Below are 27162 nucleotides of genomic sequence, written 5' to 3'. Positions count from 1 at the left end.
CCTAATTTTAGAGTTACTGCCCCTGAAATAGTAAAAAATGCACATTTTCACCTTGTGACACGCCTAGCTCAAAAAGTATTTGATATAAATTGATGAAATCTTGCATGAGTCTTTATAATGATATGAACTTGCACACCTCCTATTTTTCGTCTGGCACCGCCCCTTATTTCTAGAGTTATGGCCCCTGAAATAGTAAAAAATGCACAATTTCACCTTGTGACACGCCTAGCTCAAAAAGTACTTGATATAGATTCATGAAACCTTGCCTTAGTCTTAATCATGATATGAATTTGCGCATCTCCTATTTTTAATCTGAGTCCGCGCCCTATTTCTAGAGTTATGGTCCCTGAAATAGTCAAAAATGCACATTTTCACCTTGTGACACGCCTAGCTCAAAAAGTATTTGATATAAATTGATGAGTGTTTATCATGATATGAACTTGCGCACCTACTATTTTTTGTCTGGGTCTGCCCCCTATTTCCAGAGTTATGGCCCCTGAAATAGTAAAAAAATTCACACCCTGTGTCCTACAGACACATTCTAGTTTTATTAAATACAGACTTGGTTGATAAATTTTAACAAAATATTTTTCTCTTTAATAAGACTTTATACATGTGTGCCATGGAAAAAATCAATGCAGAAAATTTAATGTTAATTTGAACAATAGCTTTCCTCAAAATATACTGCCTCAGGCAAAACCTTTTGTTAAATACTTTAAGCTTTCAGGGTTAATTTGGTTTGTGTATATGTCATGTTCAAGGTCCATGCTTTTTCCATGACACACATGTATAAAGTGGGAAATTTTTTGTTAAAATTTATCAATCAATGCTGTATTTAATAGAATTAAGATAGTGATAGACAATCTGAGGCCATTTCGTAAGAACTGCACAATTTTTATAGTGTTGCTTCGAATATTTATTTACCCCACCCACTTTTTCCCAGTTTGAGAGTGTACCACTCTTCCAATATTAATCAGAGTGTACTGATATACTGTCATTTTAATGTTTATTTAGTTTACAATATCTGCTCAAAATAACACCTTAATATCTCAACTAATGAAAAATGTTTTAGCTTTTTGGTAAAGTTCGTCCATTGAAAATAAGTAAATTTGATTAGACCACTTTGTGGCTCTGTGATGAAAAATGTATTCAGTACAATTTAAAATGCAACATGCTGTGTGAATGTCCATTGCTTAGTTATTTTATCATGAAAGTTTCAGGTAAAAAGTTTGAACCAGTTTTAAAAAAATAACAGAAATTGTGTTCCTGGCTGGTCACATGTCAGATTACCCCACCCACTTTAAATGTGAATATCTATAAAAGTAAGTCAAAACTGGTAACAGTAACACTTGTTAATGAAACTTAATACATGTAGGTATATTACCACAAAGTATAAATAAAATCAAAAAACATTTTGCGCAGACACCTAACTGGGACCCCCCCTTTTGCAGGTAACTGACCATGACTATATGATTTTTCAAATACTTTAGCACAAGTTTACACAATAAAACGATGTGTCGCATTTAAAACCCAGACCCCTAGCTAAAAGGACACTGTCACATAATAATTGCAAGGTGAAATATGTATGTCATTTTGCTTTTGCAATATAATAATTGTCTGCACGTACGGATATATATAAGTTACATTGTACGTACATTTGCCACAGCAAGTTTCGCGTGTGCAAAGGTCAAAGTCACACGAGACAACTATTTAAAATCCTTCTTCTTTTCCGGGCAAACTATTTACCATACACGAATAGATAGATAACTTGGCAAAACATTAACAATAACTAAACGATATATCACGATCTTGACCTCTAGGTCAAAGTTCAAATCACAGGACTTCTTACTAGACATTTACGAATTAAGTCTACGTGGACTGTGAACACCTAAGACGATCGATATTTCAAGGGGACTGTCTCAACATGATAATTTTAATTTATGTGTGGTAGGAAAACATTCCAATAATGATGGTAAGGTCTGGCTTATTATGTTACCGCACAGGATAAGATTTGGATTTGTCTGTCCGTCTGTCTGTTCACCAGAGAGGTGTTTTGTTATGCATATCGCAAAAAGTATTTGTTCTAGCGTCATAACACTTTCCCCTTTCAATATTATAAGTTGCGCATCTGCGACAAAGTTGAAAAGATGAGCTTATCTGTTCGCAATGTATCCGTATTCCATCGTCGTCGTCGTCCGAAATGAAAATAAATCTTAACTAGGTTAGCTGGGATCAAAATGTAGGTCAGCAGGTAAAACATTGTGAAAACTGTGGAAAACGTAATATCTTGCGTCTCCATTCCTTTGTTGTTATTATACGCCCAAAGGAACGTGTTTTGGTGTTCGTCTGACCGTCTGTCTGTCTGTGTGTCCGTCTTAGGGGTCAAAGGTCATATAACTTTGTTTCGAGTGCGATGTGTAACTCTTAAACTGCTTGAAGGATTTAAAAAAAACTTGGCACAAATGTTCACCACATTGAGACGACGTGCAGAGCACATAGCTCGCTTCAAGGTAAAGGTCACACTTAGAGATTAAAGGTCACATGACTTTGTTTTGTGTTTATGTTGCTTTGCATTGCGGTGCTCTTGTTTTTATTTGGCAGATTCTTTTTTTGTTCACTTACAATATTTTTTATTGAATTACTTCCCTTTTATGTTACTAGAAATAGGTTATTTTGTAGCTTTTTTATTATCAGCCGTAGGTAAAAACCGAGACCACTTTTCTTTGGTACAACATGGATGGTACCTGCAAAGTTAAGGGGAATTTTGACACATCTGTACCTGTTAATAATTTTAGTGGACTAAGAGTTTTTCGGGGATTTTCTTCCCTTTGTTGTCTTTTTCCATAGGACTTCAATATAAAGTTCTTTAAATTTTGCTCTCATCCTCTGATATTTGACTTTATCAAAACCTTTGGGGGCCTATGTGGCCGAGTGGTTAAGGTTGCTGACTTCAAATCACTTGCCCCTCATCGATGTGGGTTCGAGCCTCACTCGGGGCGTTGAATTCTTCATGTGAGGAAGCCATCCAGCTAGGCCCGCTCGTAATGAAATAATGCACGGAGGGGCACCTGGGGTCTTCCTCTACCATTAAAGCTGGAAAGTCGGCATATGACCTATCATGTGTCGGTGCGACGTTAAATCAAAAAAAAAATATCAAAAACTTTTACCAAAAATTCTAAGTTAAAAAGGGACATAACTCTGTCAAAATTCAAATCACAGTTATGAGGATTGTTTTTCCTGGTGTAGACTTCGATAGTAAACAACTCTTTTAAGTTTAAAGTCAATAGCTTTGAAAGTAACAGAGACATTTGACTTTATCAAAAACTTTAACCAAAAATTCTAATTTAAAAGGGGACATTATTCTGTCAAAATTCAAATCAGAGTTATAGGGATTGTTTCTCCCGGTGTAGACTTTGATAGTTAATAAGTATTTTAAGTTTCAAGTCAATAGCTTTGAAAGTAACAGAGATATTTGACTTTATCAAAAATTTTAACCAACGGAGACGCCGACGCCAACGCCGGAGCGAATGCAATAGCTCTACTTTTTCTTCGAAAAGTCGAGCTAAAAACAGGCACATCCAAATTTTATATCACCTACCGCATAGTGATGATATAATTACTCAAACCCTATTGCCGTTATAAACTCTTTTTCATATCGTGCATGATATAATTAAACTATGTCGAGACGGTCCCCTTGAAAAATCTATCGCCTTAGGTGTCCACAGTCCACGTAGACTTAATCCGTAAATGTGTACTAAGAATGTACAGTAGTATAAGTATAGATTTTAAACTTTAAACAATTACTCAGTTCCATTGCAGGAAAATCCTATACTTTGTGAATTATACGACAATTTCACATTCTCTGCAATTAAAAATTTGTATTACTATTTCATACTTAAGTATGGCAGTTTTAAAGCAATTATTTTTCATATAGGTTTTTTTTCTATTTCTAGTAATTTTCAAATCATTTTTTTCTACTGCTCTTACTTTAAAAATTGCCAGTTTATGAGCATTACACGATTTGATAAGTACTGGATGCAGTCAATTTTATTTTCAAGTTCACTGCAGTTTTTTCTGTTTATCATAATAACATTAGCTCGATCTGGGATGCTGTATTTGGCTCGAGTGAATTGTTGCCAGATCGGATCTCACGAGTCCCGCAAGCGCTGAATGTGATACAATTTTGCAAAATCCACGAGAGCCGAATAGAAAATCCCAGATTGAGCTTCTGTTATAATGACCCTTTTATCATATACCTCTACCTGTTTTGTTATTGAACGAAATCTACAATGTTTATCGACATTAAAATGAAACTTAGTGAACTTAGTGAAGGTTTTATGTAGTATTACGCTATGTATAGAACTGTGTCAGTTCATGCATATTAATGAAAGTAGTCCGGCAACATACAGTACAAAAGGTACAATACGGATTGGTTTCCTGCCCGTTCATATTTACTTGTGAAATACAAGCCGATTTTTTTACAGAATTTATATAGATATATGATGAAACAAAGTATTTAAACTCTACTGATATTTTCATTTTTCTTATCAATACTTCAAACGAGCAGATTATCACAAACACAAAGATAACAATTATCAGAAAAGAAGCGGTACAATATACACACAAATCAATTATTTTGGGTATCCGTTTACTTCTCTATTGATATGATTCAAGAACGGGATGAGTAATTGCCAACCTGTGATACACTTTTGTAGACCAGCATTATATAAAACATAATAAAAATAAGATAATAAAAAATAAGTTCACTAGAAGCGTACCTAGTGTGTCTTTAAGAAAGCTGTAAGTATATTATTTTTGAATAGAACTTTCTCAAGTCCGCTTCATGGACAAGAACATTACAGTTTTCATATCATGACACTTGGATCAAATCTGCGACGGTTTTATTTATCAACTATACAACTGCTTCCCTTGATTTTGTGTCTTTGCCTTCTTCAATAATTACCTGGATGTGAAACGCTAATAAACGATAACGCCATTGCATACACTGCAATACTTGATTTAATATACATTGAACATCAAAGTAACCAACCCTCGTGATTTTTTCGGTAAAAATGCTTGATTTAGGTAAAATTTTTGCGGATAATTTTCTTAGCACGTAACCAATTTTAATAGTAAAAAAATCATGTATTGCTTTCTTTCACACAAAGTGTCTACCGGACATTCTAATACTTTTTTCAAACACTTCGACTATCTCATATTGTGCACATAACATACAAATTAGGTCCATGATTAAACATCTGGGTAATGTGTTTGAGAAAACATACTGAGATTATCTAGCATACAGAAAACACTCATTTTCCTGTTTACACGTGATACTCCCCTGTATGTACGGTAAAGAAAAAGTCACGTGGGTTGGCGAACCCTGATGTATGTGTTGAATTTGTTTGAAACTTTAATTAATTCCTAACATAATTGACTTTGCAGAATCCAAAAAGTGCCTCCCAGACACATGCCTAAATGGCGGTACGTGTGTTGAAGTGGGCAATGATTTAAAATGCGATTGTATAAATGGATTTAAGGGACAAAGGTGTGAGGGTCAGTATTACATATTTTACTTTACAATACGTGCTATCTTTCTTCGTTGTGTTTTTCATTTTAATGGTCATCGCGCCTGCCAAAATATTCGCAATTATAAAATCGTGCGCAATGGTACGGATCATATCCTCGAGGTAACTGCATCTTAGACTAGCCGGTGAATTCTTATTAATGATATACAACAAAAAAATATCAATGTAAATTAATCATATTGTGATTAAAAGACCCTATTGCAGATGAAACTCACCAAAATTAAGATTTAATCATGAAAATCTTGAAACGTTCATAATTTATAGTCTACAGGTATGTTATTATTAAAGGCCATATATATCATAAAATAAAGTGTTGAAAACAAATTTAAAATGAAATTCTATTTTATGCGTTCGCACGGCACAAGCCATTATTACGTACTCCTTTATATTTCCCGTTAAGTTACACTGGTACCGGAAACGTCAATATTTTTCCATACATTGACGCCTGTAATTTCATATAGAGTGCGTGACGTAACTCGGTGTGTGTTGTTGCACTATTTTGTCTGTTTAGTTCAGTATTGTCAGTCCTATTCAGGCTATTGAACAATTTTATGATATTTACATTATATTTATATGTGTAGATGCGTATGTAATAAAAAGGTTATTATCTTTGCATCGGGAAATATGTACTCGTTCTTCAGCGGAAGAATATTGCGCTCCTAAAGTCGCGCAACATTTCCGCTGAAGAACTCGTGCATATTTCGCGATAAAAAGCTAATAACCTACACTTATTGGATGGTTTGCAAGAAGTCCAGACATCGGTATAAACGCACAAAAATAACATTTTTATGGGTATCAGATAATCAAAACAAAAATTAGTGTATCAATCTTTTTAACATCTAACCGCCCACCTCCAATTGTAATTTGTCTTCCGATAGAAATCCAGTTCCTGGTTTTTATTTAAAATATCCTTAAATCCATAATTGTGCAGATTAACTTTACGGTCAGAAAAGTAAGTTTTTTCTTAAATTGGATATTCTTTTTGAAGTTTTTGTGTCCAGTTTTGAAAGAATTTTCGAACGCCGCCATTTTGTTCATGTTCTTTGTGAATGACGTTAGATTGCACGTGCTATCTCGCGGAAGACAGTCCCCGATGTTATTACACTATTGTTGTATGTATGAAATAAAAGTGTTTTCTTTTCATACCAAATATATAGTGAATGAATGTAATATACAGAACAAGTACGTATTGCCTTTTAATGCACTGCCAATCTAATTAGAATCATCTCCTATTAACGCTACGCATTGGATCTGAAGACAACCGATAGAGGGTCACGTTCAGACGACATTTACGCCATGCTTCAACATTTTGAAAGTAAAAGTAGAAGTCGGAAACAATAAGCTGGGATATCAGTTTTCGATATATGATTGTCACGGTTTATAATTCGTATGAGTGCGCCTCTCGTGTATTTTTCTTTGCGAGAAAAAATAATGAAGCAAAAAGATTTTATGTTATGGAAACACATGAGAACTAGTTTTTTTTTTTTTAGTTTTTTTTTCCATCCAAAATTGAAAAGCGTTAGTGACGGGGTACTGGAGGTAAACTGACAAGATTATATAGTTTTATATTTAAACATCGTTCATCACGTATTCCTCCGTGGTGCATTGGTTGAGAACACGGGAATGAATTTATTGCCGCCGCGGCCTGGGTTCGATTCCCAACACTGATGTGATTGTTTCTTGATTTCGCATTCTTTAAAGAAAGCATGTTCTTCAGTTCATAATATGACGAAACACTTCAATTCTAAAGAAAGATTATTTTCGCCAAACTTGAAGTCCAGTCACTTTACGCTAAACGCTTGTTGAAACAAGCTGTCTGACTGGTTCCAAAAGAAAAGAACAGTGGAAACAAAAATAGCAATATTGGAAATCTGAATATACAGAATGATGAATTTGAATGGTTCGCCATCTGATCTAACATTTAGGACTATCGGATTTCGGTACATTCTGTTGTTCTTGGAAACGGCCAGCATGTTTTAAACTATCCATAATCGGACGCACAAATTAACAACGCTACCAAAGCAATTCAGTGTTATCAAATGATCATTTTTATTTCTCCTTATTACAAACATGACATTAACCTTATCTTTTCATACCATTAGGGAAACATGATCACAATTTCAAAACCGATAATTTTACATACCAGTTATTAGATTACGACCAGGTCTTTTTAGTATAATCATGTTGATCTGCTTTCAAGAGTTATGTAAACACTTTAAAACATACTGAATGATATTTCTCAAAATCGCTGACATGATTTTTGAAACAAACAATAGCATAAGTTACATGCGATTTAAAATCATTCATAGTTAAAATTGAACCGTTTTTTTAAGCAGAGTAAATAAGGGGTTAATCGAGTAAGCAGATGGTAGTGCGTTTGATGTTGGTAACTAATACAGCAAAATATCAACGGGTTAGATTGTACCGTTTTTATTTCAAACAAACAAAAAACATTTTGAAGGAATTAACAAGACACAGATACTAAATATCCATCTGCGCAAGAATGAATGTTCGGCCCTGGCACAGCATTTCACAAATAAAAATCATGTATTTACAACTCGTGAAATGACTATTTATTATCCGATTTTCTTTCGTTAATACATGCTCGCATCCAATTAAAAAGTATTTTTCTACAAGAATACTGTATTTTTCAAGTGCTGTTTGTAGTTTTGATTTCAGTTAATAGACATTGTATAAAAATGGCTTTACGAATTCTGTTTCAATTAAGCTAAAGAAGGGCTATAAATGTTCAGCTCGGTTGATGAAATTTATTAAAATTGAGACTTCAAAGTTGGCTGGCCGAGTCAAAGCGTTGTCTATATCTACAACATGCTTTTTGTAACGCTATATGTTATGTATATTGTCTTGTATGATGTTATTAGTCTTCCGGCATCCTTAATGGCAGTTTTTAGGTTGAAACCGCGAAGCGGATGAAACCTATTATAACCGTATTCTGGATACTGTAAGAATTGGCATACAGACACTAAATAGCCTGAGCACCTTTGAAAAAATGGTAGTCGCATAATGGCGGATTCAAATAGTTCTCAGTTTTTTTTGCTGTAAGAAGGATTTTTCCTTGAAATCATTGCTATATATTGGTTGAAATCATATTGCATGCCTATACTTGACATACTGGTAGCATTTGCATGTTGAAAAAAGACTCCAAACTGATTTAACATGTGAAATTTATTCATACACCCCTACCCTAAATTGTGATTGTCATTTCAGTGTAAAAATTACGGTGTGTCCGTTTGACCAGAAATATTTTTCTTGCATCAAACATGACCCCTACTTTTCTTTAGATATTTTTACAGTATAAATGTTGCTCTACAAGAAAATGTAAGTTAAAGAAATTTAAAATGGGTCTAGGTGTGTATTGCAGCATTGTGAAAACTTGTCATTTTACATAGAATATATAGTGGTGGCTATTTAGTGTGTTATAACCTATAAATCCAATAATGACATTTTTCACTGAAGTAGATTAATCCGCCGTTCTATTTCCGCACTACTTTTATTGATTATTTACGAGTATACCGACCGCTTATCTCTCTACATAATTTCTATGTAAAAGTTCCTGGTCAGGTTTAACAATTATTTCAATGCACATGATAAAAGAAAATATATCAAATTATACATCTTTGAAAAGATCAGATCGCAAGCTTTCTAATGGTGAAGAACTTTAGAAAATCGAAAGAGAAACTATGAGACACTTGCAGTTTAAATATTGCAAATTCTATAGATTTTAGCGTAAAGTAACGTTTATATCTTTCAAACCGTTGAAGGCACGGACCTCTAGATTTTGGCTAAAAATTATCTTTCTTTCAAATTGAGGTTTTGTCATGTTATGAACATTAGAAAATGAGTGTTTGTGTCTATACTATTTTAAAAATGCCAAACCAAGGAAAAAAGATGACTGCGTCGGGAATCGAGCCCTGACCGCCGCGACAATAAAGAAGTTTTCCGACTCTCGTTACCAATAGCGCTATAAAGGCTTTAGTGTTTAACACGCGTTAAATATAGATATTTATAATCGAGATAGTTTACTCGGAGTAAAAGCTTTTCGATTTTCATTGTAAAAATAGTAAAACAACTAATTCTCATGTGTTTCCGTAACATATAGTCTGTCAGTAATTAAGTTTCAAAGCATTCTTAAGAAATATGCCATTTATTTCCAGATATCTAAAAATCTTCTGTTTTTGTTGTGGAACGATCAGGAGGCCAGTGCCTTTAACTGTTAAATTTGAATATCTAATACTTACATTATCTATATTCTCTTTGAATATTTGTGTTTTTAATGAAACAGACACTGTATTTCTCATTGGTATCACTATAGTAAATTTTGATTAAGCCGATATAGGATTACCTTACAAAGCTCGTCAGTGTGTTCAAGACACTTAATTGATGTTTTAGTCAGAGCAGAATTTAATATAATGTAACATGGATGCAAATGGTTTGAATGTTATACTGTTTCATGGAAGTGACTTGAACTGTTACAGCGCAGTGGTTTATTGCACATCAAATGCGGGTTTCAACCTTTCTGTGCTGTCAGCACTTTGATTCTTATAATGAAGACGTTTATTGAACACCGTCTGCTATATCATATTACTACACTCTGCGGCCATAGTGTATCAAATTAGCGTTTGAGGATACTCTGAATTTTTGTTACTATCAGCGATTCGTTGTTATTGATCGAGGCCGCGATCATATTGAATAGGTAAAGTATATGCGCGCTGGGGAAAATATTTCATGATGGACCCACAGGTGGCAGTAACGTACCTAGGATACAGTATGGGTCCATGAGCCATATGCACTTAAATTTATTACAATTATAATGTTTTCTTAGGAAAAAGATGACAAAAAGCCATTTTGTCAAATTGAAATTTTTTTTGCACCTGTGACAATGAGCCATGAGAAAGGTAGGTAAGAACAGTTTGACATGTGCATTGCTTCCAGGTCCGTATATTTTTTTTCAAAACAATATTTCCTTATCAATGATTGGCCGTCTTTTGGGCAAAAGAATAATCTTTCAGAAAAACCATACTTCGAAGCCCAGTTCCAGCCCGTTTACGCATCACAAGCGAGCAACGGCGTACGAAACGGTAGTGTTTTCTCTATCCGAATAAATCCCACACATTTTTCGCAACGAAGTCTCCCCAAAATGGCTTTTTTGTCATTTTTTTCCTAAGAAAACATTATAATTGTAGTAAATTTAAGTGCATATGGCTCATGGACCCATACTGTATCCTAGGTACGTTACTGCCACCTGTGGATGGACCTGTGAATTCTTTACTTATGGGTGAAATAGGTCTCATAAGCGTAAATACGACTAGCTTCTACTGATTATAAAACATACCGTACGATTTGTTGTGAATTAACTGTTGTTGTACTTTTAGTAGTTCAACCGCCACCCTTGTTTAAGAGCAACATTTAAAAAACACGTTTTTTTTTCATCCTCAAGTAATAAGTAAGTAGACTCGCCCAGTTTAATCAATCTAGACGCATAATCTAACTCTATACATAGAGCGCCTACTTCACCCGATTTACATTCGGAACATTTTCGCGCGTTTCGGGCTTTATCGTATGTTAAACATGGGATTTTTGAACCGTCCAAAGATGTTGGAAATGTTTGTCTCATTGTTTATTTTTTTTTAATAAAAATGTTACTGCTTTCATTGTCTACCACTTTTTTTCCACCCTTGCCTGAAAAAAACAGTAATGAGTTTGTACACTGTTCAGACAATTGTGCTCTGTTGAATTTTAACCAAACACAAGTTTACCTGCATAAACAGAAAGCATGATATGTCACCATGCGCGGATCCAGACGTGGGTGGGGGGGGGTGGGGGGTCCGGACCCCCTCTGGAAAATCTTTAAAAAAGGAAAAAAGACAAGAAGGAAAGAAAATGTTTTTCGAAAAAGGCAACATTAGGACTGCATGTAAAGTATATGCGGCTGCTGCTACATACGACCCCGACATAATTCATATTATTTATCTAAAAGAAACTAAGAATTTTACCTTCAAGAAAGCTTGATTTTATCATTTTCCCAAATTTAACAGGTTAGTCCTGAGAAGATTGGCTGTGTCCGTGCATGGTCACTATACCTGTCCAGTACTGGACATTATGGTAAACGCTTCTTTCCTGCACAAATGACAATTTCGCAACTTCTGTCCGGTTTGTACAAATTTCTGGCCGCGATAAACCATTTGACTTGTCCTACTACTTGAATGATAAATTTTCATATTTTTTTCAACACTTCTAGATATGATTTAAAGTGAATTGACTCGAAATTTTGGGTAATGTTCTTGACATTTATAGATAACTGCCCCGTAGGATGGACTTCTTCTGGAAAACGTTGCTACAGATTAAGCACTAACTCTGCAAATTGGTTTTCGGCTCTGGTAAGTATACATATAAAAAGTAAAACACAAGTGTAGGTCATTTGAAATATGCAGGATAGATCATGTGTGCATGTATTTGTTAGAGCAAACTATACACATTTTAGTCATATTTAAGGAACATTCTGTTGGTAACAATAGTTATCAAAGTTTTCACAACTGTAGCCCGTGTTGACCCAAGAGTATATTAATATGTAAGCCAAAGTGTCCGAATACTTTATTTACCTTATGCACTGAGGTGAATCTCATAGAATTACACGGCAGTGAAATGTAACGATAATTCATAGGTATCTGCCTTTGATAAATTATTTCGTTGAATTTCCACAGACTTCGTGCAGACAAATGAGGGGGGATCTTGCGGAAATTACAGACGCTTGGGACAATGAACTCTTGACCAGCATTTTACAAAAAGCTTATGGTTAGTATCTGTAAACAGTTAGATACATATTTTATAAAAAATGAAGTATCTCACAGTAAGTTATATAAGAAATTTTGGAAGTTGTTACTGTTGTTTGGTCTTAAAGCATGTAGATACGATCAGGACCATAATGCGACTTTCCGACTTTCATGGTTGACAAAGACCTTTTACACGTGCTTCTTCAGACTTAATTTCAGGCAGGCGTTACAAAACATTAGTCAGGTAGTTTGGTTGTTCCTCACGTCAAAACAATCAATCTCTTAGACCGGATGTCCACAGACAAGTAAATGAATGCCATCGACCTAATCATTTATTCTTGGAGAACCGTTTTAAAGTAGCCTTGATATTAAGCATTTCTATTTGTAAATGCCATGTTTTTAAGCACTGAAATGAGTTGATCAATAATTGTATTTGGAATAAAATAGACATTCTTCAACGTCAATTTTCGCACTCAAAGCAGTTTTAAAAAAAAATCTTTTGCTGTTCTGGTCAGTATTTAAGTTGTTAGATCTGTATGCTCATATACTGACAATAAACCATTAATTTAAAAGAGAATAAAGGCACTTGTATTTATTCATGAAATTTCGTTAAAGTACACAGTGCTTGGATCGGAATGAATGATCTGGCTAACGAAGGCAATCATATCTGGGTTTCATCCGGGAATGAAGCCGAATTTAAGAGTTTTGCACGCAACCCATTTCATGATGATTACTCTGTGGAAAACTGTGTTGAAATGAGGAAAAACGGTCAGTGGAACGATGTGTACTGCAAAAGAAATCGAAACTATTTTTGCGAACTTTCGGGTATCGGTAAGTATAGAAGAGAAGCCTTTCCAGTCTTTGCAATAAAAGATTTTACAAACAGCCTTGGAAAGATGTCGAACACCTAATCGATCTTTACAATAATTCTTTAAGTTCTGCACTAGAAAATTTGAAATGTTCATCATCTGAGTCTGGAACGATCTTGTTCATGGACTCCATAGAATAATACTTTGTTTAGTCTTGCACTCAGTGTTGTTATAAATTTCAGATATTTTAAAACTAATGAGTTTGTTCATTGTGACTCTATATTGATTTTGTAGACCTTCCCGCACCCTTTCATACTTTTCCCTATAATAACAATTTACCCTAATCGGCCCTTCGCCTCGATACTTTTGGCAATATTATTCATAAGACTTCAAGAACATTTCTGAAATTCGAAAGATGTTATGATATCATTGTACGACCATAACACGATTTTTAAAACAAGTCACAAAATACACATAAAATTCTAGGTAATTTTGTTATAACTAGGAAAATCACGACACAAACAACATAACTTTATTATCCTGCCATATCTTTGAAACAAATTTAAATTTGGTTTGATACTTGACTATATACTAGTCAAAATTAACTCCACATCTATATCCTTATTAAAGTTACCTTACATGTAATTTCAAGCATTTCTATCTTTTATTTATAATTGCAGACTATGCAAATAGCAATTTTATATTTAGATTCCATTTCGATACTTTGTAATCGTTAATCTTTCACGGAGTACCGAAATCTTTCTTTTTTAGAACATGAAATTGAAAGTAAAGTATTTCGTCAGCTTTCCCAGGGGTGAAAAAAATCCCAAGATGTGAACAACAAAGGCGACAGCAAGCAGTAGTTCTAATTGCGTTAAGATTATTTGACCATGACCAAACAGGCCATAGCTCTATCAGATTAAGTGGCTCCAACGTTATAAGTGTAGTGAATTCTATGCAGAACTGGTGCGTGTGCTGTGTCCAATGATTAAAAGGACTTTACTCTTCCTTTTGGTAGATAGTTGCAGTAAAAATATATATTTTCAAATATTTTATGCCATATAATCATAATTTGAAGTGAAAAGGCAACAGACAGGAGTAATGTTAGTGGGTATTTTTGCAGAGAAATGTCCAACAGGATGGACCTCTTTTGGAAAAAGTTGCTATAGCATAAGCAGCAGCCCTGCAAGTTGGTTTTTGGGTCAGGTTAGTATTTGTTACAAAAGTAGATCACAAGTGTAGGTCATCCAAAAGATACGATATGGATTATTCACGCTTATATTGCAATGGTTATACTTCACATTTTTGTCCATAGTGTTAGTATGTTAGAGGTGGGGTTATAAATATTTTCTTAGTTTCTATAATTGCAATGCTCGAAGTGCATCTTGCCAATAGTATATCAATTTGTAAACCAATAGGTGTTCGAATCCTTTATTTACTTCCAACGTTAGAGTAACTATTTTACAGTAAAATTAGCACAATTTAAAGGTATATACCTCTGATAAATTATGTGATTTCATTTTTGTCAAATTTCCACAGACTGTATGTAAAAAGCATGGAGCAGATCTTGTAGAAATTACCAGCGCTGCAGAGAATGCATTCTTGACCGGCATGAAGAGCGAGGTGAATGGTAAGGATCTGTAAACAAATCCAAAATCTGACTAATGATTGATAAATGAACTTTTTAAAAGAATAATGAGCCGCACCATGATAAAACTAACATAGTGCATTTGCGACCAGCATAGATCCAGACCAGCCTGCGCATCCGCACAGTCTGGTCAGGATCCATGCTGTTCGCTAAGGGTTTCTCTGCTAAGGTTTACTCTAATTGCAATAGGCTTTGAAAGCGAACAGCATGGATTCTGACCAGACTGCGCGGATGCGCAGGCTGGTCTGGATCCATGCTGGTCGCAAATGCACTATGTTGGTTTTCTCATGGCGCGGCTCATCAATGAACGCTGTAAAAGAATTATTCTAGGGGTTATTTTGGAAGTTTCCTTTGCTGTATTGTCGTAAGTTATATCGACAAAATTTTAACCATGATGTGATTTTCCGACTTGTATTGACAAAAACATCTTTTGATGCTCTGAGCCATTATACTGGCGTTACAAGTGGTAGAATAATCAAACTTCTGAAATCAAGATTGTTTCAGCATGTTAAATAAATAAACATCCCAAGCCTGATGTCAACACACGCAAGTGAATAGATGTCATCGGTCTTAATCATTCATTTCTGAAAACACATTAAATTGTAATTTTGATGTGTTGCACATTGCTGTGTCTAAAATGATCTGGAAAACGTTTGCATTATGAATACAGTAGACATTCTGTAAGATTTTTGTCTGTCCCTCTTTTCGACTCCTGTTTTTATCTATGCAAGACTAAATGCCACGTCACTGATTTCTTATCCTAAAGCATTTAACGGTTTTGAAGGAAAATTAAAGTTATCGCTCTTAATGGCAGGACTTCGGTGGTTTTATCTAGATACAAGCCTATGTCTAAAAAGATGTCAGAAGGTTGGTTTTCTCATGATGCGGCTCAATTATTTTTCAGAGGTTCTTTTTAAATAATGACTTTCAAGTAGAAATTATCTGTAGGCAACGGTAAGTAAAAAATGTTCCAAGCAGTTTGATATGAAGCTAATATTGTAATGGATTTAAGGGGTATTATAATTGACCATACATATCGGGAAAAATGTCTTTTAGATCTATATGAAAACTAAAGTGAAATTAATATTTGGCAAAGAATTTCAAATATTTATAATTAAATTCAAAATCTAAATCACGTTTCCTAATGTTTCGTTTATCATACTTTGGATCCATATTTCTTTCGTATCAAGATACAGCATAAATAATATTAATTGCAATATATAATATTCGGGGATAAAATATTATAAAAGTACGTCGTATGATATCTAATTCTGTAACAGTTGCAAGTGCTTGGATTGGACTGATTGTTGAGGGAAACGCACGTATCTGGGTTTCATCCAGATATGTTGCCAACTTTACGAATTGGGCAAGTGGGCAGCCTAGCGATTCTTCCCTTTTGGAAGACTGTATTGAAATGCGGGATACCGGCTATTGGAAAGATGTGGACTGTGAAAAGAAACGAAAATTCATTTGTGAACGTTCTGGCAGCAGTAAGTATAGAATATCTAGTCCCAAGTTTTGCAATAGAAGATCTTATTATTATGTTCTAAAATAACCAAGATTACATTGACCGAAACCGATGTGATATTCACCGGCTATCGCCTCGGTCAAAATTGCCCTTTTCCAGTGAATATCACATTATATCCAATGGCCCAAGAGTCAATAATTATAAAGTGTCGAACTTTTTATTTGGGCATTTGATACTATTTTGGAAGCAAAGTCACTCTATACTGTTCTTGTAATCGGTAGGCCTAAATACCTTTTCTCATTAGAATAAATTGTAAATAATTCTAATCCTTCGCCATTCGAAAGAGCCCACCCGCTTAGCTTAATATGAGAGCGCAGGCCGTGGGTTTTGTCACCATGACGATTTGCTGAAATCATTCTTCTGCCACATTGATGCATGAGGAAATGTTGGCAGTTAATGAAAACAGGTGAGAACAAGTATAAAATAAAGAAACACTGGTTAGGTTAACTTTAGAAATGATATAAAAAATGCGCTTAACTCCCTCGACATATTTCCTTTTAAAAGTAGTCAAACGTCGAGGACTGCATTGCAACAGAGACAACATGGCACTTAAATAACTAGTTTCTATACAAAATATAAAATCCCTCCTAAATATCTGCACTCAATGTTGTCATATATTTAGGTTTTATAAGACAATGGAGTCCATTCAATGTATAACAAAACTTCGCTTGCTTAAGTCAGTGCTTGAGGGTGTTTCACATTACATGTAAATATTGTATCAAACCGAGTCTGTTATCAGTTTGCTCAGTTATGTTCACTGCTTCCAAAAGATCTTCTTATAGATTTGTATACATTAATAAACATCTTGTGCCATTTCCTTATGTAACTATTTTTTCCGATATAAGAAATTCTGCATTTACTAAACTATTAGGTTTAAGATCCACCAGATATATTAAAGTGGAGTTTGTGAACGATTGTATTTGATCAGTATTTGGGCATTCATTGTCTTATTATATACACTACCTCTCATGAACAGCTTTAATCAAACCGAGTCTGCTATTATTTTATTTGGCTGCATTTTATGCTTTTCAATGATCGTCCTACAGATTTTATTAGCTTTTAGAACAGCAATCTGTAAGTGCTGTGAGGAGGTCGTAAAAAACCTCCCCGTACTAGGATTCAGTGTTTTTTTTGTTTTTTGTCCATTAGGATCATGAAGTCCATTCAACATATGTGTAATAGAATTTCGCTAAATCCGGTGTTAGGATTCTCGAACAGACTCAGTCAAACTGAATCTGCTTGGTTGCATTTTATGCTTTTACAGGATTTTCTTATAAATTTTAATTGCAGTGGCTTTGTAGTACTAATAAAGTTACTGCTTACTAAGCCAATGCGTAAGTTGATGTGGAAGATACCTTCACATACTATCGCTCTTCATTTATTAGAGAAATTGTGAGGGTCATTATTACCACTTAAACAATGGAAACTATTTTGACAAATTAATGTCACTACATAGCATTTAGTATGAATATATGTCAAAATATACGATTATTTTATATATCTAGTAAAGTAGAATACATCCGGTAAGGATTTTCTACATTTGAATTACATATCTAAGTGTGAAAGATGGGCATTGGGAATCTTTAAGACAGAATGTTTTAATAGTGTTGGTTGTGTGTAAAATCTTATTTCATCAATGACTTATAAGTCCCCTGCTGACTGAAATTTTTAGGCTTGCACTTCGTCCATCAGTCATTCATTCAGTCCATCAGTTCGTCCTATTTTTGTTCGGTCCATAACTCTGCAATCCATCAAAAGTTGTTGAAATAACTTGACACACATATTCACCATATTAAGTTGGTGCCTCGCGCACAATACCTAGACCCGTAGCTTTAATGTCAGATCAAATTTGAAGCGCAATGGATTTTACTTGGCACACATGTTTCCGATACCAGGCCGACTTGTCGCGCATTAGACCAGACACCCAGATTAAACTTCAAGGTCGCAACTTACAGAGCTGAAGAATTTTACATGTCATTTTCCATATTCGGAATTCAATTTTAGTCCATGGATTGATTAGTCCATTGATTGCTAACTTGGCACAAACATTCACCATAACAAAGGATATGTTGCATGCGACAGAACTGTCATTTGTGACTACATGTATAATGCATACATGTGACCGAGTGAAATAGTTTAGATAAGGATATTATTGATTTAAAACAATGTCTTCTGATGAAATATTGTAGCAACAGATGACCACAGCAAACCTTCAGGTAACTGCTTCCCAGACCCATGCCTAAATGGAGGAACGTGTATCGATGCGAAAGATAATTACACATGTTCTTGTCGCCCTTCATTCTTTGGAAAAACTTGTGAGGGTCAGTATGAATGTTATCTTATCGATTAAACCGGTTTCACTTACTTTCATTTCAACATATCAGTTTTCAATTTTGGGGTATGTTGAAATGAAAATATAAGTTTTTAAATTCATATGCAAAATTGCACTGAAAAGATGATGTATCACATTTAAGACCAATAATAAGAAAACAACAACAACAACAACAACAATAACAACAAAAAATCATGAAAGACTGCCTTTCAGTGAAAGAAATATGAATCTTCCCTTCCAATTCACATACCTCTGTTCAAAACGTTCTAAATTGGTGTGTATCATTTAGGGTGTGAGTTCATTTGTTTTTGCAACTATTCTACATGAAATGCAAACGCTAATATAAGTGTAAATGTCATTTATTTTTCTAAATGACGGATAACTAAATAGGACAATTATAATCCTTCTAAATTGACTAGATTAGCAATTACAGCAAACTTATTTACCATTCAAACTTGTTAATCGTTGCTAAAAACATAGGTGGGCTACATAATACGCCCCATACACAACATTAATCGTTATTTAACAGATGACATTATCTATAGGTGTGCAGTAAATCCAGAAATAAAAATTGTCAATACAGTTATATCTAATAAATTTATGAACGCCTTTGAACAGTATTGATACGAGAGGTGGATGGGACTGATGGTGGCAATTTGATAATCAATATTTTCTTGACCCGCACGTGTCTGCAGAAAAATGGCGACTGATAGACAGAGAATTTTCTAGCAGGGTTTATCTCAAATTAACTATAGATAAAATTATCAGAGGGCGACTCACATAGTTTTAACGGCACTAAATAATATATTGTCGTTTACATGTCAGTAAAATAAAATAGCTCTTAGTTTAACAGGAACAATCTTTATTCACACCCTTTAAATAAATTTGTGTTGATTTTGTTTATATCTTTTTTAACTTTTTTTATTACATATATGGCATTGTAGAAATCGAACCCAATAACTGCTCGCCAAACCCGTGCCTAAATGGCGGTACCTGTGTTGATGGAACCAATTATTACATATGCTACTGCACAAATGCATTTACTGGACGCAACTGTGATGGTTAGTATTCTTTACCTATTAAACAATCTTTACTTATAATATAATACTTTCTTCATGTGTAAACCTTTGTTCACATGTAAAATGTTGAACAGGAGGAGGTGTATATCACCAAAACACAGAAATATTTGAAAACGTACAACATCCTACCGACATCTATCTGACCATACATGTTCTACTGCACTGTTCCGTGCGATGAGTACTGAAAATATTCTCAAAATGTTGTCTCCCACTACAAATCAAAGTGTCACGGTACGGACTTGGTCACGTTAGGGGAGAAGATTATGTCAGGCAGCCGGTTAGCTCAGTCGGTAGAGCACTCGCCCTGTAAGCGAGGGGTCCCGGTTTCGAGCCCCGGACTGACTGCACATTTTTCTCACCCTGTGACATTTGGCGCCCAACATGGGACCGTGGCATGCTTGCTTGGTCAGTCTTACGACGCTTGCAATATTATGTACCTCCGGAACTCGAGTATGAGTTTCCAATTTGTGGGGGTGTATGTCACGGTACGGACTTGGTCACGTTAGGGGGAGAAGATTATGTCAGGCAGCCGGTTAGCTCAGTCGGTAGAGCACTCGCCCTGTAAGCGAGGGGTCCCGGTTTCGAGCCCCAGACTGACTGCACATTTTTTTCACCCTGTGACAAAAGCCATTTGTGAAGAAACAAAAATTAATAATTGCTGAAAACTACGTTCCACCAAATTATGTGAAATGTCAGCACCGGGACATTATTGCAGAAGTGTCAAAACGAAGATTTGTAACAGTTCTTTGAAAATGGTGAATTTTTAAAGAAGTTGAACTTTCCAGAAATGTGGCCCCTTTATGCAGTCCTTTTACGGAATTCAATGCGTAGACCATTGTTTTCTAAAGTAATAAGCTGTTCAGTGTTCATGTACTAAAACAACCTTTTCTTTCTATGATTTAGTGTTTGAATGTTTTCTGAAAATGTAAGGCTAACCGTTAAAAACAGAAGCAAAATATCATTGATCACAATTTCAAAATAATTTGTATTTAGTAGGTTATTTTCTTTTTATCTAATTAATCGTGTGTAATTTTAGAAATGATAAGCATTTAAGTTGGATCGAAACGTTTTATCATTAACTGTAATTCTTTAGTTAGGGCAGCAACATATATATATAAAATAAAAAAAAATGTAAAACCACAGGTCGTCCAGCACGACATAAACGAAAATGTTGCAGGCTCGGTTTAACTGAGCCTGTTAATGGACGGTAGTGGGGATGCAAGCTACCGTCCAGGCCCTCTAGCTCAGGTTTGAGCAAAACTAAACAATTACAAATGTTGTAAGTACTAAGATATAATTTGGAGACATTCACAGAGGTATTCATATGGCGGTGCACATGGAACCTTCAATGATGCACAGAGTGCAATTCCATGAAAAGCGGCGTATGGTCACCAGATAAAATAATGGTTTTGCCCTAAACGAAAAAAGGGAAAACAAACGACCAAATAAGGTTATATAGACTATGTTTACAGTACAGTAACTGCAACATTTGAAAGTAGAAACTATGCCTCAGATCTTTTTTTCTCATAAAACTTATAACAAATTTGTAATTATTTCTTTTAAACTTATCGGCTTCAAAAATATTGTAAATAATTAAGGTCTGTGTTTATGCATGCCCTTCTACAATTATATTAGATATTTAAACAATTATACTTACTCGATTTTAGTTAAAATTCTAATATTTTCGAATATATGGTTCAGTTATATCCCACCAAAATACACTAAAGGTGGCGGATCATACTGTTTCCTTCGGCTGTAATTCTGAGACATGACAGTTTTACAGTTGTAACGTTTAACTGTACAATGTGTACAGCTGTATGTTTGAGACCTGAATGCTTGACAACTTATATTGTAGCTCTACTTCTTGTCATTTCCGCTTAAAGTTTTCTTTTTAATTTGCAGCTGTATCTTTGAACAACAGGTCTTTAATAGACGTTTTACCTAGTCTCGTACAGACAGTTCTACATTGACGATCTCTCTCTCTCTCTCTCTCTCTCTCTCTCTCTCTCTCTCTCTCTCTCTCTCTTCGATATATTTGTTTTTTACTGTTTTCTTTAAAATATCTTGTACATTTTTTTTTGCTGTATATTATCATGACGGTATCAGTTTGTGGTCGGATTGTTTTGTTGGGTGCCGATTAGGTAGAGATTGCCGTGCACGATCGCTTTTATAGTTCTGCTCATATCTTTAATTTGATATAAAATATGCAGTGTGAAGTTGATCTTTCAAATGTTTTCTACACTAACTGTATTATAATTGGAAGTGTAGAGTCTTGAGGCTTTATGTAATGTACTTGAACATTTATATATAGAGACATGTCCAGCAGGATGGACCCTTTTCGATAGAAGTTGCTACACCTTCAATATTAACCCTGCAAGCTGGACTTCCGCTCAGGTAAGTATTCATAAATAGTAACATACATGTATAGGACATCTTAAACATGTGAGAAAGATACATGTAGTCAACAGTAATTCTAACATTATTTCTTTTCCTATAAACAAAGAAGGCTCACAATTCACTCTCTGTGCGTCACAAGTTTGACGGCGCCCTGGAAAAGAAATTCACAAAACAGGCCATTATCTGATGGATGTTCTCAATGATATACATAATAATTCTTGAAAAAGAGATAGAATTGAAATGATATATCTCAAACAGTGATTTGTCGTTGAATAAGATCATTTTACATATTATTATATCACTCGATATGATTCCTTCGCATCTAAACTCCAAACCATGATTTTATCTAACGACAAATCAATGCTTTGGAGATATCATTTCTTAAACAATGTAATAAAATATTCTAATTTCGAACACAACCCGGTCAACTTCTATGACCTCTTTTCAAAATCTAAAGCTTACCAGGTATCCGATCTTGGTTGGATACATTAGTATGAGCTCAAACTGGGGTCGAACTTTTTCCAGACTTAAAACGGGGTAAAATAGTGAGTGATATATTTAAGAGCGAATGCTGTACTGTACCTACACTAATATTACCAATGACCTACACCATAGGCGCAGGAGCAGCGTTGCGACAAGGGTGTGTGCCCCCAACCCAATTTTGAGAGGAGGCAGCATATTGTTCCCCCCACACAACTGTTCTGTTGACCAAAAAAACCTTTTTTTTTCAGAAAAAAAGTAGATAAAGAGAAAAATTCCAATTAGGGAAAACATTTAGATGTACTGACATGGATTTGATGAGATGTCTATTGTCACTAAGGGGGGAGAACTTCTTTTCTGGTTGTCCTAAAATTTCCAAGGAAAATCTGGCCAGGACAAACTGCCCCCCTTCACCCCCAACCCACCTACCCCCCACCACTGCCGTCCCCGCCCAAATGCCTCCCCCACTTTGAGTTCGCTCCGACATTACTGTACACGTATATTATGGAAGTGTGAAACTCGAAATTTCGATATAATAACGCAAAATTTCTTGTTAATAAACACCATACATCTGCCTCTAATGCTCCATCATAGTATTTACATTTCGTGAGTATAAAAGTTTCTCCAAGTTTTTACAATTGTAAATCTTGTGTTGTTATTAAGACATTTCAGTTACGTAGTCTATCAGCCTAAATTCTCAGAACCTTTCATCTACTTTATGCACAAAGATCTTGAATCTACACGACATTTAGATAGAACGATGTTTTACAGGAATTTGTCTTTGATTAACTATGCAGTAGCATTTTTTTCTCAAATTTGCACAGACTTTGTGCAGAAATGACGGAGGAAATCTTGCGGAAATTACCGACGCTGCAGAGAATTCATTCCTGGTCCACCTAAGAAACAACTATTCAGGTTAGTATTTGACACCAAACAAAAAAATATCCTCTGTTAAATACATTTCAATTTATTTCAACTCCTCGGTAGACGGAGATGAAAATGCACAAACATTTTACAAATAAAGTAACTATCGGTAGATATTTGAAAAAGAAAGAACGTTGATGCAGCAACAGCAACCGAAGTTAATGTCATTTTTACATTTCAACATTAAGATATTCGGAACATATAGTATTTGTGCTATATCTTGGTTGTCTGAATTTGTCATATTTCACGATAGGATTTGTTACTGTTTTAACGAAAATGACGTAAGATGACTTGTGATCTTATCAAGGTGCACACGACAATAAGTTCCATTTATTCTATGATTCTGAAATTTTCGTCAAGTGACGTTTTGTAAATCGAAAAGTATACTATAAAGAATAAAGTGCGACTGCAATTTTCATCACGTGTACGTAAAAAATTAGAATAAATACACAATGTTCAAGTAGATCGGTAAACCATTTCACGCACAGTGAGTGATTTGCAGTGAGTTATATGCAGTGCGTGATATGGTTTATATCTCACTGATAAATTAAAGTATTTCGCAAAATTGCATAAAATAATTGGCCAGAACGATTTTGAATAGTAATGCGGTTTTTTTTTTCTCCTTAAAAATAGCCTTTAGCCTGCTGGCGGCATTTTGCCTTTGCGACCAGACTGAGTGCAGACCACGATCAGCCTGCACATCCGCGCAGGCTGATCTTGGTATGCACTGTTCGCTTTTCAGTCAGTAAAGTTTCAGTGAACACTTCTTCGAATAATAAATGGTACTGCCGAAATTTAACGATAGACCAGTCCATTTTAGGAATTTAGCAGGGTAAAGGTTAAAGAAAAGACACAAGAAACAGAGATCAATATAATTGCACCTTTACTAATCCTACCAGGTGTTCTGTATTACAAAAGTGGTTCTATTGTGACATTTTGATACAAGGAAAACTGTATTATATGCACTATTATTTACCTACTGGTACTTCATTTTATTATTGGCTTGTTAAAAGTTAATTTTTTACCATATGTAAGTTGACAGAATCATAGGAACCATGTCTTGAGGGGTAAATCAAACATAAATGAATAAATCCTTAATGATTTTGTTGTGCAAAAAAGTATAATATTGTGTCTAAAACAGTTTTCATTTTCCACTCAATTGTGTAATTGCAAGGGAAGTAAACTAATATATCTCTAATTATAAGTACTAGCCCAAGGCAAGAGTTGTCATTCTTTGTGGATCACAACTTTAAATTAAGAATTAAAACTTCTGTTATTGATATTAACAAAACTATCATAAACTTCACATTTGTGAAATCATTTTTGGTTATTTCAAGGACTTGGAAATCAATTTCTAGACTTTATTTAATGTAATACTATCAATGAAAATTTTAGGGTCTATCTCTAGACAATGTGGTTGTTTTGAAAACGACTCTGATCAGTAATTGAATGACGCAGTGTATTCAGGCGGTTCTTGTAACAGTGACTTTATCCACGGGTCGCTCGACAAGCATAGAAGTTTATTTTAAATTAAAAATATTCCACGCTGATTTATTGATAATCATACATGTATTGCAAATCACATAGGTAGTTTGTGAAAGAAAGGATAATAAATTTTCGGCAAAGGCCTTCAAATGTTTATGATTAAATTGGAAGTTATTCACGTTTCATAATGTATGCCTTATTCAGTTCTATATTCTCTCTCATCACTTAAAGACATAATATATGATCATTATATAATCTACATAACATTAATTTTGTATTAGATACAGATGCTTGGATTGGCTTGAGAAAGGCTAACAATAAAGACACTTACACCTGGGTTTCATCTGGAAAGGATCCCATATTCACATACTGGGCAAGTGGCCAACCTAACCTTGCTGCTACTCTGGAAGGCTGTGTTGAAATATGGTGGGCCGGAAAGTGGAACGATTTGCAATGCGGAACCAAACGACCCTATTTTTGTGAACGTTCAGTAATTGGTGCGTATGGAGAATGTTTTTTAAAGCATTGCAATAAAAAACTGTGTTTCATTTTACCATTTGATTAACGGCATTTGGAAACATGAAACAGAAATGTTCACCAATGGTCCGTTGAACGATTTCATTTATTCGATACCGTTCAGAAACCGGTTAGGTTAGATATGATTTTTAATTTTACGCAATTTAATGCTCAAGACTGTATGTGAACGAAGCCTGCGTAGCACTGACGATCTCTTGTCAAACATAGTTTAATAGATAGGAATGGTTTGTAATATTTATTAAAACATAAAAATGTTTTATTACGATTTGTGATGATTCAGGGTTAAGAAGATGTTTAAATTTATATACATGCTAATTATAATAATAATTCAAAAGATGTACTTTCCTGTTGTTTTTCTTTACAGTTGCGAATTAACAGAACTGGAAAATCTAGAAAGAAAATGATCTGCCAAAGACCTGTTAAGAAAGATTTTACTGTCATTTTTAATCCATACTAGCAATATACTATGTATCGTATAATTAATTTACCCTCTCAAATTGTTCAAGTTTATTTACTGGGGATAGTAAGGTCGCTTGTTTTATGTAGTGACAGAATTAGTTCAGTGAATGAGATGTTGATCAATATTTTCATTTCAATGTCGAAACATATGATAGTGTGCTAATTGCAGCATCTTGTGTATCACGGTTTCTTTAAGCATAACATGTGTAAGACATTCACATTCACCTGACGGAGATGTCATTTATTTATTTATATTGTCCTACAATCTGTATATAATGGGGATTAAAGATAACTATTAACCACATTTCAGTGACATACTCTGATATGCCACTGTGCTATAATGTACATTAACTGTAAATGACACAGGTTACAAATAAAATTGGAGACCCGTATAAAAATAATTATTTGTCGCCATAAACAATGAAAGTTAAGGGACCTGTTTCCCTACTATCAAATTTGAATTAATACAAAACTGAACTAGTGAGTAATACTGTTTTAATAACTGGAATTTAATATACTACTAGTATATCGCTGGTTAGAGCAAAACAACGCAGTTACATCAATTTGTAATTAACAATGAATTTATTAATTTACAAGTAACAAATTGTTATGCAAGGCCTCAAAACTATTCCATATATTTACCCCCGCCCCCTCCCCACACCCCCGCCTTACACACAACTATAGGCCTATTTGTTTCACTTTTGCGGCGTACGCCGTTTCGCCGCGGGCAACCGGCTAGGCGTTCGTTTGGCTTTCCGGTTCTTCCCTGGTCTATCCGATGTAGGCCGATGTGCGCTGATCTTGCAAGATAGGAAAAGCGGCAAATAACATATTTTCGCGATATAAAATCGATAAACATTTGAAAGTTTGGGTTAATACCAAGTAAAGGTAGAAACATACTGCAAGAAAGTGTTTGCTAACTTATTTGGAACTGGCCACAATAGAAAATCATAATATACTCGAAATGCATATTTTGTATTTGCAGCTCACGTGGCCGGTGTACGCCGAAGCGTTCGTGTATTAATAAACCGGTGAGAATGTTTTCCTTACCGCACACGTGACGGCATGTCCCCGGTTGTGTAAAACGAATTGGCCTAATGCCAAT

General features: G+C 34.8%; 2 protein-coding genes across 2 annotated transcripts in view; both read left to right on the top strand.

The window, feature by feature from the left end:
• Positions 1 to 12406, top strand: part of LOC128547726 (neurocan core protein-like) — a 55358-nt gene extending 42952 nt beyond the window's left edge. Inside the window, exons 9-11 of the mRNA XM_053520843.1 lie at positions 5446 to 5556; positions 11904 to 11986; positions 12311 to 12406. Of these exons, the coding sequence (XP_053376818.1) occupies positions 5446 to 5556; positions 11904 to 11986; positions 12311 to 12406 (290 nt within the window). The remainder of the gene's footprint in view (positions 1 to 5445; positions 5557 to 11903; positions 11987 to 12310) is intronic.
• A 593-nt stretch (positions 12407 to 12999) lies between these two features.
• Positions 13000 to 26484, top strand: LOC128547658 (macrophage mannose receptor 1-like). The gene is made up of 10 exons (XM_053520710.1): positions 13000 to 13210; positions 14312 to 14394; positions 14728 to 14818; positions 16117 to 16326; positions 18554 to 18685; positions 19641 to 19757; positions 22087 to 22169; positions 23477 to 23567; positions 25343 to 25558; positions 25963 to 26484. Exons 1-10 carry the CDS (start codon positions 13015 to 13017, stop codon positions 25971 to 25973), a joined length of 1230 nt encoding a protein of 409 aa, XP_053376685.1. The 5' UTR covers positions 13000 to 13014; the 3' UTR covers positions 25974 to 26484.
• Positions 26485 to 27162: the final 678 nt, after the last annotated feature.

The sequence above is a fragment of the Mercenaria mercenaria genome, chromosome 13 (genome assembly GCF_021730395.1).
Source record: "Mercenaria mercenaria strain notata chromosome 13, MADL_Memer_1, whole genome shotgun sequence".
In the NCBI taxonomy this organism is placed as follows: domain Eukaryota; kingdom Metazoa; phylum Mollusca; class Bivalvia; order Venerida; family Veneridae; genus Mercenaria; species Mercenaria mercenaria.
The sequence above is the reverse complement of the archived record's forward strand: the minus strand, read 5'-3'. Positions and strand labels throughout refer to the sequence as shown.